The following is a 22,877-nucleotide window of genomic DNA, read 5'->3' on the forward strand; positions in this document are numbered from 1 at the left end:
CCACTTCTCTGCCACTTCGTGTCCTTCCTGCAAATTCTAATCCGTGGCCAGTAGCTGACACAGATGTTGTTGCACCACGATGAAGATGTCTTAACAGAAGTATTTAATTTAAATAGCATAACCAAGAATTTTAATAATAATTCATGAGACTATGCAGAGTATTACTAAATACTGAGACAAAAAAAACCCAAACAAAACCCAGAAACCAACAGGCACAGTATTATGTCGTGATGAAGACAGAACAAAGTTGATGAGCTTTTTTATAGCAACTTATGCAAGGCTCCAAAGCTCAAACTTGTTCTAAAGAATGTGAGTGTGTATATATATACACATATAAAAATTCTGAACCACTTGTTCAATTTAGATCCAGACAAACTGACAAGACTATAGTTCCATCCCATGTAAACCCCTTTAATATCACTGTAGAAAGCCTGACTGCAGCAAGCTCGTGTCATAACCACATTCCTCCCCATTCTATACTAATAGGGAATGCAATTTTGAATAGCACCAATATTTATATACAAAACATCCCCATCTGTTTTCAAGATCACCAAGTTGAAAAATACCAAATCCTTAACATAAAGACCAATAGGGTCTCCTACATGAAGAGTTTTTGCAGTGGCTTAACCTAAATTTCATAAATGTAGCAAAACAAGGTGAACACGCATAAAGCACTCCTAAGCAGCAAATACTGAAATTGTGTGCAGACATACATGGTTAGAAATATTGTGGCCATTTAACACAGTACTTAGTGAAAAACTAGTAGAAGTTCTAAGTCTAGGATAAACCAGATGAGGTACTGTTTCTTTGTTCCACAGGAACATAATTCTATTTCCTGCTTCCATTATGTTTATTATTATATCCACTATTCCAACTTTTTTACGTTTTTTTTTTTAAATTCCAAATCATACATAGACTTCGATTCAAGGAAAAAAAATGTCAGTTATACTATTACATGCTTAATACTAAATCCACACTTTATTCTGTGGATAAATCAGGAACATATCCTGCAGCCATAAATTTTGCCTACAATACAGCAATGATTATCTATGCAAATATGTATCTTATGTGAATCTATTGCAAATAGATTTTATGAAATATTAGAACAGTATAAGAACAGTTAAAAGCATAATGTGCTTCATTAAAAGGTTAAAACCATGAAATCAAAAAGTGAAAGCATCTTACAGTAGTATCTATGCTCCATTCTCACAGCTGCAATGGCACAGGTTATAGTTATGCTACACCACAGTTTGTACTTTGTAACGTTAACTTTTCCTCATTTTCATCCTCTGTAGTCACCTCTTTCATCATGGCCATATTCTTAATAAATGGATAGGTTGGCTGTAGCAACCACTGGCTTTAGAAAATGAAAGCCTAAAAAAAAGATGCATATTCAAAATGAAGACCTGAGGTTGTAAGATTGGATTTGGACTTGACAATCTCAGAGGTCCTTTCCAACCTGGCTGATTCTATGATTCTAAGATACAGAGTACAGAGAAAATATACAGAAAAATCAGAAAGTATAGAAAATGATAACTGAGGGTAAAATTACACCATCTGGATTTCTACCCTGGGAGAAAAAACAGCAATATATTCGTAATGAAAACTTTTACAGATTATAACCATAAATTTAAAGTTATTGTACTTTCATTACATGAACATATTTATACCCAATATTTTGTTACATTTAGATGTGATGCCATCCTTTTACATGGAATTGAAGCCCATTAAATGTGACATGAGATGAAATTCTGTTCCTAAAATTGCAAAATGCCGTGAATTAGTCCTTTGACTTCCATTCCCCTCCATTGGTTATGAAAGGAATATCCTTAAGTTGCACTCAGACTTTGAGGGGGGGAAAAAAAAAAGAAAAAAAAAAGGATAGTTAAGGGGCCAGAAGGGAAGGACAGCTCTGCTGACCCTGTGGGAAGTCTGGCATGTCATTAGTGCTGTGAAAAAGAAAAGGGATTGGAAATGCTGAGGAAGTGCCTGGTGGGACCGTGTGGTTTACACACGTCAGTATATTCTATGTTGCTAAAGGCTGATTCTGTTTGAAATCGACCTGAAAATATTCACCCTTAGGATTTCAACTCAATCTGCTTTTATCACCTTGGGAACAGGTAAACATGCTCCTCTAGCATTTTCTGTTCATTCACATTAATTTCTTTAAAAACCTGGTTAAACATAAATACATCCTGACAACTCCAGAATATATGTGAACCTTTAAAAAAAAAAAAAATAAATAAATGGGGGGAGAAAGTGGCAGAAGAAATGTCAAGGGGGATTGCTCACTGCCCGCTCAGCAATGAGAGTGTTACAGCCGCCCACTCCTGCACCATCCGCCCAAACACATCCAGCAAAAACAAAATCACTGCTCCACAGTGCTCTGACTCAGACAAGGTACTTGGGGAATAGCCTCTGAATTTAGCAGCAGAGCCTGTCTGTTTAGTACTTCACACTGGACTGAGCATTAGTGAGTCACTGCTGCTGTAACACAAACCAACTTGGAGACGGCATGAAGAGCAAAGGAGAAGCAACGCGGCCGTAGCCAGCGTGCAAGCAGCAACTGAGCCTGAAGGATTACGTTAGGTTTTTCTGGGCAAGAGGGCAAGACCTAAAGGATCTTCATGACCTTTTTAGTTTTGGTAAGTGTTCCGTGCTAGCCTCTTGGAGAGGGAAAAGAGTTCCCTTCACAATGAAGGTGCAACCTGTTGACATCTGTAACAGGTTTCACTGCAGAACTATTTAAAGAAATATTCTTGAAACATAACCACTGATGAATTTCAGCTTTGTTAACTGTTAACAGCTTGCTAGCCAACTTCTTTGTAAGGAAATACATGTTTTTTCTTAGAAACACCAGAGATAGGTGTAATGAAGGTATTAATGGAAGAATCTAGAGGGGAACACCATTGTCCAATCCTCATAGGACCCGTCGAACACTGTATTGACCACGGTACTCGAGGACAGGCGCTAGGGTACCCTCACTCTTCTTCACATGGCCTGCTCTAGTAAGCCCATCACTGCACAGAAACATTTTCCCTGTACTAATTCAACAGGACACAAATCAACAACCTCCAATCTTTGGTATGGAGATAATTTCAGAATTCACGGAGTCAGGAGAGTGCATTATGGACACAGGTTCAAGGAAAAGTAAAAACTCTGTTGTTCTTTTTTGTTCCAATATTTAAAGGGAAAAAATCTAATTGGTTCATCTTTTATTTTAACACCACATGAAAAGTTGCAATATATTAACAATTAGATTTTCCATAATTATACCTGTCACATTTGCATAGAACAAAATTTATTGCCTAGGGGCAGTTTTAATTACAATCAAGTAGAGGGTGATTGAAGTTTTAATAAGAAATTGTGAATTGAAAATAAATTAAATCCCCAAACAATTCTATAAAAAAAGCAGTATTTTTCTCAGGGTGTACTAAACCTACAGACTGGCAGAACTTCTCTTCTTATTAAAAAAAGAAAAGCTTGAAATAGGTTAATGATGTCACTGTTAACTAAACATAGGCAAGGTGATAAAACCTCACACAATGCATTTCTTTCAACTCATAAGGAAAGAAATTGACACTAGCCTGGAAAAAAAAAAGAAAAAACCAAAACAAAGAAGCAAACGAACCAACCAAAACACCCAAAACCCCAGTAGAAATTCAAACTGTTTTTTTATGGAAGACATAGAACCCAAAAGAACTGTTAGACAAAAAAAAAAAAATGTATTTTCTTATAGCTAAACTACACATCATCAGACTTTGCTTTTCTGTTATATTCTCTAATCATCTACAGTAGTGGCTTCTAAATGATTTCTGTTTGTGTGACCACTTCCAAATCAATATTTTTTTTAAACAATTTTAAAAACTAGTATTAAATAAAAGTGAATTTCTTTGGCAATCATAATCCAATGCAAACTGTGGAAACATACTTGGAAACTCATTCCCCTCCCTTGAGAACTAGTGCTCTATGCTTTCTACTGATGATGGTTTTGTTTGACAAAGATCACATCCATCAACTTCAAATAACAAACTGACTGCCTTTGTGTTTGAAAAATATTAGCAGAATTTTGTAAATACAGCATGGAAGGTAGAAAGGCATAATTTATAAAGGGAAGAGATAAAATATTATTTAAAAAATAGGAGACTAGAACAAGATTAAGGAGAATATAGCAAAAAAAAAAAATTCTTGGGAAAAATCTTATTTACCCACTTTGCTGGTATCAAAGGTTCAGAGAATCTGAGCAGAGGCTTCCCCAGGTAACTGCATGCCTGACTTTTGGGCATTAGCAGAAGTGGAAGAGCTGTTACTTACACTCCAAATACCCATCTCAGCTTAATGCAGAGATGCTGTGCCTCACACACCTTCTGACCCATTGCCATGCTTTTTTGAGATGCCTTGCAATGTAAGGAAGATGGTGTTTAAATTTATACAAAGACCAGTGGAAAAATATTTTACTCTCATCTAGCTGAGTGTTATAAAAACCAAGATCCAAGCCCTCCTATGTTATCCTCACACTGACTCATCACTGGTAGGAAGGAGGAACAACCAAGGACAAACAGAGGATTTCCACAGAGTCTAGTTTGTAATTCAGTCTTTCAGGAGGTAGGAGACAAACATAGACCTCTTAGACTGAAGATAAATTTGGTCTAAGATCCCTGATTTCTTTAACAGTCATTTGGGTTCTGGAATCTTCTTCCAAACATATTAAAAAAAAAGAAAAACTAACAAAAAAACAAAACAAAAAACAATAAACAACAAAATGAACAAACAAAACCCACAACAAACCACCACACACAACATCTCTGTAGCTCAATCTAAGTAGAAGATTTTGTTTCTGATCCTGAGGAAATTAAGGTGTCATCTTGCAACACTGACCCAAATGCAATGCTCCAGATAGAGGATTTCAGTTTCATCTATGTAAGACATCTTAAGCACTTATATATTTGTCCTTCAGCTGTGCTCCTCTTATGTCCAAATGCCAGAGGTGGAATTTGGACCTAGGTGACTCCACAAGGACACTCAGCTCTGTTAAAATCAAGAATATATTGGAGACTTTTGATTCTTTGTTGCTCGTGCAGCAAGTCTCATATCCCCCTGAGCAGCAGGAACAGACATGTAAATATGTTTCTAGAGAGGTCACTGAGGGCTACCTCCACTTGAATTCATAAATCAAATCCCAGTATATAATAAATCTGAGCCCTTTAGGAATCTAGTTGAAGAGCATCAATTTGTATCTGTTAAGCAGCTGCAAAAAAGGGAATGAAAAATGTTCCTGGACAGCCCTTGGACTCTGAAGAAACCATATTTTCATCACACTGGCACATCATAAAATGTGTCATCACCTTGTTTCTCGAAGCTTCCCCATCAAAGGGAATATTTTAATCCAACAAATGGATTAACATAAAAACACGGGGAGTACCTCAGCCTCTAGTGATTAATAAAGCTTTTTGCAGGTGAACATTTGTTTATTGGCAAATTTACACTTGGATAGCAGAAAGTTAGACTTTGAGAAAATAGCAAAAAAACGGTTTATGCTTTCCTTCACCGTATTCTGCTTTCTGACCTTTCCCACTGAGACTTCTGGTATCAGGAAAATGCTGGTTTCATTGGGAATTTTGCCTTTTGTACTAACAATTACATCAAAAGTCAGTGTTGCAAAGAAAGCTGACAAGAGCTCTCTTAAGGAAAGTTTTAACATGGAAATTCCACTATAAATCTCGAAAGGTATGACAAAGGTGGCAGGTGCACACCTTAAACTGTTAAGGAAGAAAAACTTATGAAAGAAAGATGCCAGCTGAACACACTCCCTGAAACTGATTCACACTATCATGAAGACAGAAATTCAGTATTTCTTCTTAACTAGCTCTCAGCAAGCTGTTTCCAAGGATTCAAGCCCTGTTGATCTGATCCCTTTAAAGCTTACTTGGAAGAGCCCCAGATTTACCTGCATTCCTTCCCGAGGGTTCCAATTAACTGTGCGCCTGAAATACTGGCACAAAGTGTGTTACCAAAATGCTTGAAGAAAAACTCAAATATTCCAGGAAACAATTTGTTACAATACTGAACACATACTGTTATCCAGTCCTATCAGTGCAAGGATACTGCAGCTATAGAACAAACATTATGGCCATGCTATAGGTACCATAATACTCAGAAAACAAAATTTTAAAAGAAAGAAAAAAAAATAGGAAGTCTGTTTGAAAGAGCAGGCTATTCAACTACTCATTGCTGAATGCTAATTTATCAAATTATATGAGCAGCAATCAACTCAAATGTGGGGGTTTATCTTTTACTTGTGCAAAGGATAGATTCTGATTTCCCCTCGACAATTCAATAGTTCCTTATTGCAGCAAGGGTTCTACTGAAGTTGAAAGTTAGTCTGATGCTTTTACATACTTCATCAGTCAAAACTGACATTTCTAAATTTAATCTTACTCTGGCTCCACAGTAACAATTATTGCACTCAGCTCAATCTTGCTGATATTTGACCATGAAAAAGTGTGAAAAAGCATCTGGAGAAAGCAAAGAGTTTCACTGTAACAAAGTAGTACATTTCTTGCTATGGAAAACAAGAGATTTAACTACATTTATCTTCCAAAGCAAAAAAATACACCAAAAATAATTTTAAATTTTGGATTTGGATAACTTTTATTTAGAACTTCTTTGTTTATTTATTTAAAATAATTTATCTGGCTGGTAGTGATTTACTGTTGATTTTTCTTTTTAAGAAGTTCTTGTCTGAAAACCTGCCACTACACATACAGTTGCATCTGAGCATTTTGTCTCAACCTTCTGATCCTAGACCTGACAAAGAATTAAGACAGAAAATAAATGAGGGAAATCATTTGCTGAAAGAAATGAATCATCTCCTCTCTCTTACCAGTCATGTTCTAGAAGAGCACCTAGAGCATTATGCAGGCACCCAAGACATGGTAGAAGAACTTTCTGCACTGTACCTAAGACTCTCCACTTCCAAAAATTTATATAAAATGATTAATTGGGTGGAAGGAGCTGCTATAAACCAACTATGAATTCTCTACAAGATAGTATGCCAACGAGAGACTAGAAAAGCCAGAATTCTTTATGGTAGACAAGAAGACTGACAGCAGATATGACTGAGGTTATATACTAAATGCCAAAACTGTGATGTGCCAAGTCTGGCAATACTGCTTCCACTCACTGAAAGAGTCAGAGGTTAAACTAGAGCAGACAGGAGAAAATGCCTTTTTTACCCATAAATAGTGAGATCCCACAATCATTTACTACAGGATATCACAGAGGAAGATAATACCGGTAGATGAGAAGCTCAGCAAATTTATGGGTAAGTTCACTAATAGATACTGAATGCAACAGGCACAGATGTCCTCCTTGAAATTTCTGATCCAAAAACTGTGAACATGGAGGGATCACGTGCATAATGGATCATGGATACTGGGGAGGCTAATATATGTTCCGTACCCGTCATCATTGGGACAGAATACTGGCTACACAGGCTACATCAACCCAGTAGGGCACTTCCTGTGCTCTTATCCCATAGACTACCTCCAAAAAAATTGAGGTCTAATTATTTCTGGGAAAAAAATCTTTATGTACATTGAAATTGTTGATAAATGTAAATTGCAGGTTCACTTTGCAGGAAACCACAATGGTTCTATTTTAACAAATAATTTTGTTAGTTCTGTCATTAACAGACAACCACATTCAAAGCAGAACTGAGCCTTGGCAAATATGCAATTTCTCCCTTCCACAAACATACTAGCATGGAAGGAAGGTAAAGGAGCAACAAGGAAGATGAACATGTGAAAAACAGAGAGCATGTCAGATACTTATTTCTGCTGTTCCCTGATAAAATCTCTGCCTTGTCCTAACAGATCTATTTCCAACATTACACATTGATTATCAAAGTGAACATTGCCAGGAGCACAGAGCAGTGAAATGGTAAGCCTGGAGAGCCAGAAGTCCTTGACAATTTTACACATAACAATTAGGAAGTGTTCCATTTTAAATAATCTAGCTTCCACCTGCATTTGTGCTTTAATTCTGCCCTCTGAAATACAAACTGAACTGAATTACAATTCAAATGTTTTGAGAACTTATTAAAACTCTCTAACCCAGGAATGTGCAGATTTCATAGCATATTTAGAAAACAGTGACTGGGTCTCGGACACAGGCACACTGAAAAGTTTTTACGAGGTGAAGTGGGAACAATTCAACATGAGTTAGTGTGATGCTGTAGCAACACAATCTAATATGAACTTTTAATATGGAGAATGTGGAAAAAGAGAAGCAAAGTATACAAAGAATTCCACTGTGACAAATACTAGAATTGTGCATACAGTCAGGTATTAATACTCTTAAAGTAAAGATTCTGAAAGACAATAGAAGATAAAGAGTCCCAAATCTAATCTAATCCTGCAGGGAAAAAAAAGGCTCACAAAGGCAGAATGAAGGCTTGGAGTCATGTACAATACACAACTACTGCATCATAATTTATGTGTAACTTGTGTGTGACACTTGGTTATTCTCTGCAATCTTTAATAAAGTTTTCAACAAATAAGTGGAATTTTCATTTCGCAGAGGATTTTACAATTTATAAATTCAACTTTATTGAGGTTGAAAAAGTAAACATAGGGACTGAAGGAAAAATTAGGAGTCTTAAAAGGGTTGGCTAGACAGCATAAAGATATGGAATCCAGCACCTGCAAATTAAATTATTATGCAATATTATTATTTGAAAAATGTATTTTTTACCATGGAAAATCATTCTACTGTAAAATTCTCAACTAGCCACGGTGAAAAACAGTTTTACACAAAAAAATGCATCAATTTGTTTCTTAGGCAGATGATCTGAATGGAAGTCATCAGAGCGAGAAATAAGGAAGAAAACAGTTCTCTTCGCCTATCAGGCAGAAGCACATACAAGGAAAACAAAAATAACTTTAGGAGAAGAAGCTGCCTGAGGGTAAGCCTCAGCTAAGAAGGGTAGCAAAGCCCTGGAGAAAAGAATTGGGACAAATCCAAGAAAAGCAACAACAGTTTTGGGTTACATTGTTTGGGATTTTTATAAATCTGATCTTCTGAAGCCGAAAAAGTAACTTTACAACCAAAAGACAGCAAGATTTATTTGGAGTAATATTTCACCTTTCACAGCTGCTACATCAACCCCCTAGCTTAGGGTGATGCTGGTGTTAATGAGGCCACACACCTTCAGAATATCTTTCATAAATGAAATTTCAGTATCCGTAAACCTAGACAAAAAAACCTGCTTGTAACAAACCTGTGAAGAATTTCTCACAGGCAGTTAAAAAAAACTACAGCAACAAAACTTCTGTAAAATTATCTGTGGCCATTTATTATGTAAGGAAATTTGCTCAAATTGAAATATAAAGGGGTCTAAATGGGAAAGAATTGCTACAACTACAAGTGCTCCTTATTTTTCTCCAAACAAAATGTGAACGCAACAAAGTTATGCTATCAATGAAAATGTACTGTATAGAAAGAAAAGTCAAATTGTGAAAGCTGATCATCAGATAATATCATTTGCCAAAAGCTCTTTTAGCTTTCTTCGTCTCAGCCACAGTTAAAGCTCCAAGTGCAATGCACTGTGTTGGTAGGATGGAGATTCAGCAGGTGTCTCTCTAAGCTCGTGAACTCGATGCCATTGCAGCACTATGTACAGTTCAGGGCCACAAAAATCAAAATAATGACTTATGGCTATCTATGAAGATATGGGAAGTTGGAGGGATGACCCTCTCTTTATCTGTCAACAAAAACACAACATCTGCAGCAGGCAAATCAATTCAACCGTGGAAAGAAAAGAATAGAAATGGGCGATATTTGTAAGAACTTTCACTACAAGTCCTTGATTTATTTTTCCAGACTTTTATGATGCCTTGCAAGGTATGTGAGTTATGTGAATCTATCCTCTGAGGCATAATGTTGCATCTATACAACCTGAATTTCAGTTAATAAAATAAGACTCAAGGCAAGACAAGTAAAAACAAATTCAAACATCTGACATGTGGACAAGTTGACAAATGTTTGACTTCACGAGTGTTGCATCTCATTCCCAAACACATTTGCTTCAGCAACTACAGCTGACTTTCAAAAAAGGTAACATTTACATCTGGAGATTTAAACAAAGTTCATACAGGCTAACAGACTCAGTACTATAGTCTAAAAAAGCATATGTAAAACTTTTTTCTGCTAGTGTGCAAATTTCCAATGAGGGTAGTTTTAAAAGTAGCGAAGCATTAGTCATAAACTCACCTGCAAAGTTCCTGAAATATATGAAGAAAGTATTTCTGCTATTTAGACCAACTATAGCCATGGACTGAAATCTAAATCTAATGCTGCAAAAAGGAGATGACAATATCTGTTCTTAATACTCACAGGAAAATTCTCCACCTTGGTGAGATACTCAGTATGTAGAGAATTGATGGAGATATAAAAAATAAACGTATAAATAGACCTAGAGTCCTAATGCTGCAAAATTCTATCAAATATATGAAGGAAAAGACTTAAAGAATCAAGACACACTGTCATGTAAAAACATGGCACGCATGATCTTACAATCTTCATACAGAGAAATGTTTATTTTAGTTGTATTTTTCCAAAGTGTAAGCATACTTCTGGGAGGATAATTGCACAATTAAAGCCATTTGGTTTGTGATGGTGGTACACGCTTCGTGTAATCTTTTCCTATAGCCAAAGAGCCACCTCCAGCTTGAATTTAAAACTCAAAAGAATAAAACATTTTGAAATATTAAAGAGAAGGAACAGGTACAGCCAAACAATTTCAAGGGGGAAATTACCATGTTAGAGTAAAAAATAAAATAAAACCTGTGTACATGACACAAAAACATGCATAAACAAAACTTTGTTCATTTGTTTGATCAGTAATTTTCACTAGTTAATTTGCTCTTTCCCATCCCTATAGACTTCCTTTTCTTAGAAGTCAGATCTGAAATTATTTTGGCAAAAAATCCAGCAAACACAGTACACTGCCAACTTCCTTATGATGTCCAGCTTCTCATAGAATAACTAAATACTAATAAAATGTAGGAAAGTGAGTCTGCTGGGAGACTAATCACAGTTCAAGCTATTTTTCTTCTCTGAATTTCTTCAATGTGAGCCCTTTCCAATAAAATTGTGTAATGTTTCCTGTAACTGACAGAGCCAAAAGAGTAGAAACATCTGAAAAGAAAAAAATAGAAGAAAAAGAAAATAGCAGCAAATGTAGTGATGGACTTAGCTATGAGATGTGACTATTTAGGCTACTTGGAACTCCTAGTGGAGCTCAGGAGACTGGTGACTGAGTTGCAACAGAGCCCAAAGGCAAGAGATGTTGTCCAGTGTAAGTTCTGCTAAATGAGTAGACAACTCAAGTTTATCTACACAGTACTTTTGAAAAGTGGAAAGCTGTCTTGTTAGTATAGGCAATTTAATATTAGCAGACCAGAAGACAAGCGTCCTAGAGTGTTTATGAGGATGTTAGGCTGGTTTAAGATATCAAAACAAAACTCAAGCTAGAGTTTTGTATACCTTTCAAAAAACAATAGTAACAAGCACACCTACAAAATTTATTTTATTTTATAGGTCTTTCAGGCTACAGAAAAATTACCAATTCTAGTTAAAGTGCATATCATCTCTGCCCAGGAATCTCAAAATACTCTATAACACATGTTTATTTAAGCGTCCCAGTTGTATTGCCTTATTTCAGGCAGGCAGGGCAATACTGAGAGATCTGGACACACTTGCACAGCTGTGTTGAAATTGCATCTTAACCAGCAGATAAACATTCTGAGCTCCTCATTCAGAGACACAGTTGTGCACCTTGGACATTTCCCAACAGCACATAAAGGGAACCTGTCTCCTAGCACACAATCTGTGCCTCAGTTTCCATGGAAACTCTGTTACCTTCATTTTCTGGAGAAATTAAGGCATAAAGGCAAGAATAAAGATATTATGTCTCTGGTTGAGATGTCTGAAGAAATCTAGACAATAAGGTTGAAATCTGCACACAATTTATCTCCACACAGCCCAAGAAGCCAAGGGTACTGCCTCGTGCCTTCCCTTAAGCAACCTTGATGTAAGAGCTAAAGCATACACAAATGACCTAAAGCAACACAAAATAAATATTAAGCAGGAGTTTGACAATGAAAATATGACTGTCTCTTCCAGTGAAATGTATTTTAATGGAGCTTGAGTGTTTGCTTTACATAAATGGTTATGCTGTTGCCCTAGAACATGGGCAGTAATGGAAGAAAAGTGTATTAATAAATGCATTTTGAGTGTACCATAGTGCTGACAATAAGATCCTGACACTGAGGCTTTCCAGAAAGAAGTATTTCACTGTGGAAAAGATTTGTAGGGGAATATGCATATATTTTCACTTCGGATAGGAAGATAATTAGGATTAATCTCAGAAACTATTGCACAAACATGCAGCCAAACATTAAATAATTGGGGAGTGCAGGAAGGGATCTTAGCTAAGCAAGAAACAGGATGTTTTGATCCTTTGCCTTCAGAATGGGTTTGCAAAGACTGTTAGTAGGTGTTCTTTATTAATCATTTTCTTTCTTTATTCTAATTTTTTTGCTACCTAAGAGATCCAAACTTGCTTACTATCTTCAATTCAAATATATGAGCAAAAATGAGAAGCGGTAAAACTGCAGATTTGCCTGCAGCAGAAGATTTAGGATGCTCCCCAATACCTAATGAGTAATGGGCTGCTCAGAGGGGCAGAGAGAGGACAAGGGCTGCACAACTAAGGAGTTCACACTGCACAGGAGTGAAGTTGCAGCTTAAATTTGGTGTGCAGCACTGGATCAAATATTATTTTTTATATGTTGAATATGTTGTATGTATATGTTATATAAACAAAGTCATACTTCATTCTCCTCATGACACAATGCATAAACAGAAAACAAATCCCCAAAACAGTGCTTTGGCAAAGCAATGAGTTTTTAAAATATACCTTTCTAATTTTAAAGTATGGCAACAAATATTAGGATCCTTGCAAATGTTAAGACCACTACAGTATTTCACATAAGCAATAAAAAAAATATTATTAGCCCATCACATATATTAATTATTTAAATGGGTTTATTTTTATGCAGTCAATAAAAAAATATTTGTAACTCCTCAAACCATATTTTATAAATATAGTACAATGTCAGGTACTCTTTTTAGTATTTCTAATGATACTCATTAAATAAATATTAGTATCTTCTAAAGTTTCCATTTAAATTGAAAGATTATTATCTATTAGGATGATATACATAGCTCCAGAAAGGTATTGCACTGATAAATGAGGTAGGAACTCCAAGACAGAGGATAACTCTAGTAAAAATGAACAATTTGGGTGCCAGACTGCCCAATGGACTGCATATTATTTGTAGGTATCCTTGGAAAAGCTTTGTGAGTTTTGCCAATAGTTACTGCATTTCATTTCCAATGAAACCTCCACCCATCTACCATTAGACACACTGCAGGTTGTAATGGTAGCACAGCTTAGTCTGTACACCACCTTTTATCCAGGAACACAGAGACAGAATATGAACTGGTCCACGATGCTATGAAATAGTAGAATCATAGAATACCTTGAGTTTGAAGGGACCCATAAGGATCATTGAGTCCAACCTCCTGCTCCTTGCAGGACCGTATGGATATGGGAGTTTAATAATATTGAAATAGTGGGTGTTCAGTACCGTTAGTCCAGGCAAATGTGCAATAGTAAGCAACAGTAAAATACAAAAGAAATGTTCACTATTTGAACAACAGGCTCTATTGCAAGACAGCCTTTGACATCCTTGACTTTAAGGCTGTTGCCTGTCTACCTCCTTACTACTAATACTACTTTCTTCCACTGCACTTTGCTAGAAAATTTTCCATTTTCTTCTCATCCTAACTTTTTCTCTTATGGCTAACATTTACTAGTAATAGTGATCTAAGAAAGCCCTCTGAGTTCAGATCAGGGCTTTCCCCTTTTTCCTTCCTCAGCTAGGTACCTGTTTCAAACATCACTTTTATGCTTTATGCTTTTATGTCAAATGTAAAGTCATACACATGGAAAAATAAAAATAGACTTTTTTCCCTTACTGTTGCCTTTGTCCAGATTTTTGTTATAATCTCTTCTCATATAAACCAGAGATGAAATCACAAAGGTTTTCTGTGGTATTCAAGTCTTTTGTGTGCAATGCACAGAACCTGATAATTTTACCTGGTAATTTTACTGTTACAGCTAGAGAGTTATCTAGCTCAAAGTTGCATGAACACACAAATAATTTGAAATTCAAAAGATATTTCTCATTTAAAGGTACTCTTACAGCTCAAGGGAAAATTACTTACTATTAAAAAGTCATCACTAATATTTGCCTATTATAACCTTGCCCAAAGATTGACTGTGCACCACGCCTAAAGGAAACCATGGCATCCCTGGGGTATGATTATCTCTGAACAATGACACTGTTGATGTCATTCACTGGCACTTTCCTCTTGGCATCACTGGAGGATGTCTGGTGCTTTTGCATCATACTCTTTTCAGGATTGAGGTTTCAATTAAAACTTTGAGTCATATCAGCCCCAATGGTAAAACCCGCTGTGCAGTCATTAATAGCAGTTCCATTCAACACCACTCCTGATTTCAGAGAAAATGTGACCCATCAGATTTATGAAGACGGAAATATCAGATAAATTCAGCTTCACTACATAAAGTTCATAAAATGCCAGCAAAAATATAGTCCTTGAAAAAAGCAGAAAGTGAAATACATATGGAAGGTGAAGAAATTCTCTTAGTAGAAAGCAACAGTTCAGGCGCAGGAGATAATAAGTATTTCCTGTGTATAAAAAATAATATGCAGGAAGGTTTAAAATCAGAAGTTATTGGAAGTTCTGATATATATCTGAGATAACTACAAATAGAAAAGTCAGTATAAATATCTGAGCCATTAGAGCAACTGGATCAAAGGAATTCTCCTAATTTAATCCTCTTTTACATCAGAGAACTGAATCATGTTACCCTTTCCAAAAAGTGACCATGTGCTTGCCTAAAATGAGGTAGCAATCTTCTTCCACATTCACAGGAAAACTGTCCTGGGGAAGTTTTTTTTGCATAAGCACAAGATAATTCTTTAATTTTCTTAAAATTTTAAGATCAAATCATCACAAACAAATTCCTACATTAATCTTGAGTTTTGAAAAATATATAAAATTTTTCTATGATAAATTAAAACCATCAAACTTATATGGGTTGATGGGAAAATGGAGAAAAAAACTGGTGTATTCATAAAGGTCTGCAAATGACTTATAATATTCTGCGATAATAATAGAAAGTCCACATACTGCCACATAAGCACATGCCCACTGAAGTAAAACGGGAAAACAAGCAAAAAAATCGTATCTCTTTTACGCTTATTTGAATGAATTAGAGAAGTTTTTGCCCAGATAACACTGATGTACATTGTATGTTAGGGTTGAGATGGAAGAGTGAACTCCTGCTAAGAACCAAAGACAGGACAACAGGTACCTCCCGTGGTACCTCCTGTGTGCACAGATGACGAACTATGCAAAATCTCATCGCCTACAAAAAGGGGAGTTCTCAGGATAGCAGCAGTAGTTTCACACTCACACTGATTCTTCAGTTGCATGGAATGGTACTGATAAAAGGACTGTTTGGGTGGGATTCATCTCCCCCAGCTTTACACACTTACATTTTACATTTGAGGGTTCTCCGACTGAGAAAGAGAGAAGTACTTCTGGGCTATAGTTCATTCCGTTTAAAGTCTTACTCAGAATATGTCAGGTCAGTCCTGACTGAGAAGTGCCTGTTTTATTCCACTGAACAAAAAAGGAGCTTAGGACAACCAGCTGAGTGGATGTCTACGGTTAGGTGAATTAATCTCTCTTTCTTTTCTCTTTCACTTTAAATGACACATCCAAACTCATCTGCAAGCCTATGTGGATATGTAATTGCTCAAGGAAATCGAGTCTGCTATTCCATCCTTTAAACCTATTTCTAATAGCTGTACTCTGTACCAAGCATGTTTATTATTTCATCCAGATCCTCCCATTCCTGTTTGGCCAGTATCTTCTGAAAAGCACTCCAAAGTCTTATATGAGTGAGAGTGATGTGAGTAGGAATCATAAAAAGCAATTACCCGTGTCCGCTGTCTTACAGGATAGAAGAGAAAGGGACTGATGGCAAAAGCATTTTAAAGAAACAGCTACTTCTTATTTACAGCATAAAAAATTGTAAGGTCGCAATGCAGCATGGCCTTCACACAAACAGTTCAGGATTAACTGTGTTGATCCAATATATAATTGAAATACAGGTTAAATTAGCAAGTCAGAAAATAAAACCCTATTTCTTGTTTCCCCAATATCATTACTGACGGTAGAGTACAGTGATCTTGAAGTCATAAACATTCATGTGCGTCACTTAGAGGAATATTTTCCAACCTATTTATAACTCGATTTCTTACTTGGACATGGTTCCTATCTGTCGGTCAATATTATAAGCATCTGCCCTATGTCAGCAAACTAATGAGTTCATTTTTACCATGAAGTCAGGAGCCATCTTTCTACATGTCATGTCTTGTACACATCACACTGACACTGCCTCTAAGAGTATAGGCAGTAAAAATAACTATAAAAGCATGTTTCAATAGTAAATAAAGATTTTTTTAAAATACTACATAGAAAACTTAACCCGTTAGTACTCACCACTAAGGCTTTAGACCTGTTACTTAGAAGTTTTTCAATGTCTCTGGCTGCAATTTCCACTAGCTGACGAGGGTTGTTTGCTTCTACATCATACAATGCTTTGTTATCCTTATAAATCTGCAAGAGGAAAAAATGGAAATTAATCAAAATTACACTAGACATTCAAAATAAACCAATTGACTTGACAGAAGAAGCATCAAGATGTCCTCTGTCTTACTAGACAGCTTCAGGAAGGCTACTGCTAGGAAATTCTGAACAGGCCTTGTGAAAGAAGTACTTCACATTTTTTTCTGAGAAGAAGAAGCTGCCACTAAAAATTATTTAATACATCTTCAAAACTGACTGGCTTTAGAGATAAACTATCAAACTGCTAAATGCTCAAGTAATCTGATTCCCGTGGATTGCTAAGAAAGCAGTAAAATGGAAATCCTTTAAAATTACTGAATTTGAAATAAAATAGTTACTCCTGAATTTAATTCTTCCCTGAATGCTGAACAACAAATACCAATAGAAACAAATCATTTAAGTTATGCTAATGTAATCAATTTAGTCTCTTATCTATTTATTCATATGATAGTGTTAGTATTCATGAGGAAAGAGGAAGAGGAACAAATAAGAAAAGAGGAATAAAGGGAAAAGTAAAACAAAAAGGGGAAATGGGGAAAAAATTAAAAGGGAAAAAAGATGGGGGTTGGAAGGAGGGCACAGAACTATAAATGTTTTTCTCCTCTATCATGAATAAAGGTTGTCTCTGAGGACCCATTAACTGTTTTCCAAAGTAGAACGTGCATATGAAGGAGATGATTTGATTTGTTAAACAAAGCCACTATAATGAATTGCATGTAACCACAAGAACTAAAGAAGAAAAAAGTAAAAAATGCATTTACCAATCTCCACTGAACTAAACCTGGAAAAAGAAAAAATACATTATTTGGGGGAGGAAAAAAAAAGAAGGGTGGATACCTTATGGCTAGATGGGCAAATGGAGAAAACTAATTTATGCAGCCAACAGATGGCCTGAGTTTACTCAAGTACTTTGCCTCTCCGTAAGGCTGCCTGGTGGGGGCTGTGCTGTCTCCCGGGGAGTAATTCCAGGCACAGGCAGGAACGGTTCCAGCACTAATGCACTGGCTGCCATCCAGCAAAAGAGCCAAAAAACTGTGCACCAGACTGAGTCTACCAGCCCTGCCAGGTTTCTTGGGTTAAAGCTATGGAGACCTTAAAGAAACTCACCAAAATATGTCCCTTCTGGTGCTTGTAGCTGATAAGTATCACAAAAACTTTTCTGACAACTACAGTTCTAGCCGCAAATTTTAATCGGGCATGTCCCGTAAGCTGTCATCGGTTTTCAGCACTTATGAATTTTACAACACTTATGTAGGGGCTTTGTTTTTTTTTTTTTTTTTCCTTCAGAAGTACAGTTTTTCCACCAGTAACTGAGTAACTGGAATAAGATTTAATTCCTCATATGGTAGCAATCATTTTAAAAAATCAGTGCATGGGGAGCAGAAAACTACTATAAAAGAAGACAGTTTCTAATGAATTCAGATTAAAGCTTAGATGCTTTTGAGATGCTTCATTTTCAAAATAGAAAGTTTATCTCAGGTAAAACCCCAAAATCTCTTTTTTTGGGGGGTTGTAGTTTTGGGGGTTTGGTTTGGTGTTTTTATTTTGTTTGTTGTTTTTGGGGGGGTTTTTAGGACTGATCTTAATAGTTAAAGTGGCCTATAAGCCAATTATTCAAAAAAAATTGGAAATAAAGACATTTTATCCTACAATTGATCACTACAGAATGTCTTTAATTTTTTTCTGAAACACATTAAATTTGCAGTCAGCAGTGTCATTTGGAGTTAAATTGACTGTAGTGACAAAGAGCCCTACAGTCCTACAGGCAAGGCAAGAGTAAAAATCAGTTTTATACATCTAGATGGTTTGAATCAAGACTGTAAATTTCAGAAGAGCATCTAAATTGCAATGACCATCAAATCTGGTAAAACTCTCAGGTTCTCCCTTCATCAGCAAATATTCACCCTGGTCACCCAAGGAACAACGCTATGGGTGTCACCAGCTGTTCATGTCTTAGTTTTTGAAGAGCAGTGTAATGCCTAATTCTTTGAATTTCATTCGTGACTTCCTGAATTACACCTGCCTCCAAAGTTTACTAAATATATAGAAGAATGGTGACAAGCTTTTGTAAATAGGCTAGAACTATGTTGCTACTCAACAGTGAAACCAGTAAGAAAAGTTCAGTATTAACTCTTTTCATTCAGAGCTTCAATTAGACAGAAACATCTTAAAATTTGGAGAAAGCAGTAGTTCATTGTAAAAATGTCATTGCACAGTAATTAATTTTTTCACTCAACATTATAAACAAACATCAAGAGAGCCACAAGAAAAAAAAATTCCCAGTAGAGGCACAGTGAAATATAGGCTCAAGTAATGTGGCTTTGGAGCAGATGGATGACAGAGATGACTTGGAGACTGCACTGACCAGCTATATAAGGGCAAGTGCTGTAGTGCTGGTTCTTTGACCTTCAAGAACTTAGTGAAATACAGCTTCTAACAGGCTGTGATCTGACAGCTTCAGAGGAAGTTAAGATGATAACATACTGCATCCACACAACCACAACTTTGCACCTCACCAACTAGAAAGACAGTATGAATAGTCTATTTGACTTAATCCCAGAATGACCTGGGTTGGAAGGGACCTTAATGATCACCTAGTTCCAACTGCCTGCCATGGACAGGGACACCTTTCACTAGGACCAGGTTGCTCAGACCTCCACTGAACCTGGTCCTGAACACATCCAGGGATGAGGCACCCAGAATTTCCCTGGGCACCCTGTGCCATTGTCTCACCACCCTCACAGTAAAAAATTTCTTCCTAAGACCCAATCTAAACCTACCAGTTGTCATTTTAAAGCCATTCCCCCTTGTCTTGTCACTACATGCCCTCTTAAAAAGTCCCACTCCAACTCTCCTGTATTAGGTACTGGAAGGCCACAATAAGGTCTGCTCACAGACTTCTCCAGGTTGAACAACCTTAACTCTCTCAGTATTTCCTCATAGGAGAGATGTTTCATCTAATCATCTTTGATGGAATCTAAGATCATCTCTTAGATGATCATCTTTGTGGCCTCTCTAATCATCTTCGTGGCCTCCCCTGGGCTCACTCCAACACTTCTGCATTCTTCCTGTGCTGTGCTCCATGTACAGTTACATTAAGCCATACTGGTAAGGGATTAAGAACCTGGATGGAAAATTTGCACTTTCATCCCTGAATCTAATTCGTTCTTCCAGCAAACATATGATCCTATAAACCCCAATTTGAGAGCACTCAAATTTTTCACATACCCCCTTCCTATAGGGAAGTTATTCCCACATCTCCAAGCTTGAATGGTTTGAAAGGTGCAGACTATCGAAGTGTTGTACAGTGGGCAGATTTTTAGGAAAAAAATAAATATGTTCATTTTTCTTCTCCAGCACCAGCTATCAAAAAGTTCAAAAGCCTGAATCACATAACAAGCAGATCACCACCAAATGAGACAGGCACTGTGGGTCCTACCACCAAGAAAACCTGACTGTGAGACTGGCTTCACAAGCTGCTATTTGTCAATGATTTCAAAAAAATAAAATTCAGAACAATCCCATCCGAAGAAAACCCTTTTGAGATTTGCACAAGATCCCACATAAAGCTGAGTCAGTGACTCTCCTTCTCCCCCTCCTTGTTTTAGCCCATGGCAGGGCTTGGAGCACCAATCTACCCTGCTTCTACTGCCAATGGAAGATTTATACCACAAGCTTCTAAACAAATGGCATAAGAAGTTACTCAGAACTTCACACACTTCCTGTTTTCCTGGAGTGTGAGACCTGTCTCAACTACCAAGCAACAGTCTAAGAAATATTCACTAATTATTTAAAAGGGGTGTGTGTAACTTATTTGTTGCCTACTACCCTTTAATTCGCCATAATACTGCAGCAGTTCAGCACAACACTACACAGGGCAATGATAGACACCTCAGGATTTGGCACACTGGGACAAAATTTTCTTTCTCCAAGCCTCCCATCTAGCAGTCAAACACAATTAGCAAAAGCTCATCTCAAATAGCCATAAAGGGTCTTATTGGCAAAGGTGTGCTCATTCATCTTTCGAAACGCAATTTGGCAGGCTCCATGGCTTGTTAAGAGCTAATTTGAATACAATTTATTAAATTGCTTTGACGGAGTGAATGCAAGTTTCTGTTGGTTTTTACATTTAAAATAACTTTTAGTACTTTAATCGCTAATGCTTTGCTAAAAGCTCTGCAAATTGTCAGTAAAACCCTATCACTCCTTGCAGATAAAAATCTCACTGCATGACTAAGTAAAACCTGTAAGGTCATAACACAAAAACACTTTATTTTCTCTCTGAAGTCAATAGCCATGTACTTCTTTATTCAGGAAAGACTGTATTAAAATTGCACATAATGAACTGCAAGGTTTTAGGGGAGAGAACGTGATGGTGAGAGTCGCATTTAAAGTGAAACAACACAACAATAGTTGAATGTGGCAAAGATTAGAAAAACTGCCAGCACCTCAGCAGAACATGCCCCTCTCCGTTCAGTCTTCAAGGACATGTTTATAAATCTCTCACAAAGAGACATTCTCCTTGCTTCCTGTAAGGCTCACAAGGGCAAGTCAAACAGTTCTGTACAAATTGAGAGAGCATGAAAGATGTCATTACATGACTCTTGCTATAAAGTGGCAGGCCTTGGCTGGCTTTAGCATTGAAAATTTATTTAAATGGCACTCATGCTCTATCACACTCAGGAAAAGAATTATTCTCAACTACAGTAGAATTGCTTTGCCTGTTGTTTGTTTGTTTGTTTTCAAAATGTCAGTCTCACAGTTTAAGAAACAATGGAGCCTTTTCTTCAGGCAGTTGTAACCTGGCTGAGAGCCCAAACATGGGACATGAACAAGCCAATCTCCTTTCCATCACCGAATACCTTCACGGATGTAGAAGCCATACGAGTTAAGATCTTCAAAAGTTCAAATCCAGAATTTCAAAAGTTAGCCAAAACTCACTGTTACTTTTCCTACCTTGATATATGCTTTGGAAAAGAGAAACAAAATAGCTTAACAATTCCAGTAATTCTTATCTGTACCAGGTAAATGTATGGATATTTTTATTATTTCAATACTACTTTCAAGATCTAGCTCAGCTAGGCTGATGGGACACCTCTGTCAACAATCAATGTTTTATCACCGAATGTTTTATCACCAGTCAAGACCAGCTGGAGACTACCATGATGGTAAAACTACTACTCAGAGATACTACTGAACTTCCAAGCCCAAATCAACCAAAACTTTGTGGTGAGTCTTCCTCCATCTCTTCTGAAAACAACTACACCAAAATACTAAAAGTACTTGTGAAATCTTGAGCTAGGTTTTATAAGCTTATACACTAACGTAATTAACTTAATAAATAAATTTTAAAAATCCCTCTGAACACAGCGAAACTTAAATAAAGGTTTTGTAAACTATTCCTTTCCTGCCCATTCCTCACTAGAGAGGGCCTGCCCACTCCCTCCATTCCAGAGAGAGCCAGTTCCCCCCAGTCCTTCCGAAAAGTCTCTTTTTACCACCCTGTGCCACTAGCAGACCTCAGTGACCATGATCTGCCTCTCCAGGAACCTCTGCCTGTACCCCTGCCTGTACTCTGCCCACCAGCTCCATTTCAGCCCAGTCCTGGGCTCTGGGATAAGTGTGCCTGTCTCCAGCCCTGTCCCTTCAGTGACCCTATGCAGTAGTTAGCCCATCACTCATAGACCCCTCAGATGTATGTTAAATCTTTTCTGCAGTCCCTTGGTTGGATGTTGGACCCATGCTGTAGCCTTGTCTCCAACCTGTCTCTGGCTCCATCTCCTTTTACTCCTGGCTGGAGGTCCTGGATGAAACCCAGGTTTGGTCCATTGATTGTCAAAGCTGCCTCTCTGCAATGTGTAATTCTCTGCTAAAAGCAGAAAGAACTGAAGAAGGATGCTTCCTCTTTTCTAACAGCTGGGGGTTTACATAACTTTGAGATTTCTAAACCTAAGGCTGAGCAAGCACCAAAGTCACCTCTATAGCTCCTGAAAGGAACAGGCATTTCCATATACAGAATATTT

General features: G+C 37.0%; 1 protein-coding gene across 4 annotated transcripts in view; it reads right to left on the reverse strand.

Moving 5' to 3' along the window:
* Positions 1-22,877, reverse strand: part of CACNA2D1 (calcium voltage-gated channel auxiliary subunit alpha2delta 1) — a 379,624-nt gene that overhangs the window by 294,549 nt on the left and 62,198 nt on the right. For all 4 annotated transcript variants that reach the window (XM_017835197.1, XM_017835200.1, XM_017835199.1 and 1 more), the window contains exon 3: positions 16,729-16,845. In XM_017835197.1, the coding sequence (XP_017690686.1) occupies positions 16,729-16,845 (117 nt within the window). The remainder of the gene's footprint in view (positions 1-16,728; positions 16,846-22,877) is intronic.

This window comes from Lepidothrix coronata, unplaced genomic scaffold (genome assembly GCF_001604755.1).
Source record: "Lepidothrix coronata isolate B3197 unplaced genomic scaffold, Lepidothrix_coronata-1.0 Scaffold251, whole genome shotgun sequence".
In the NCBI taxonomy this organism is placed as follows: domain Eukaryota; kingdom Metazoa; phylum Chordata; class Aves; order Passeriformes; family Pipridae; genus Lepidothrix; species Lepidothrix coronata.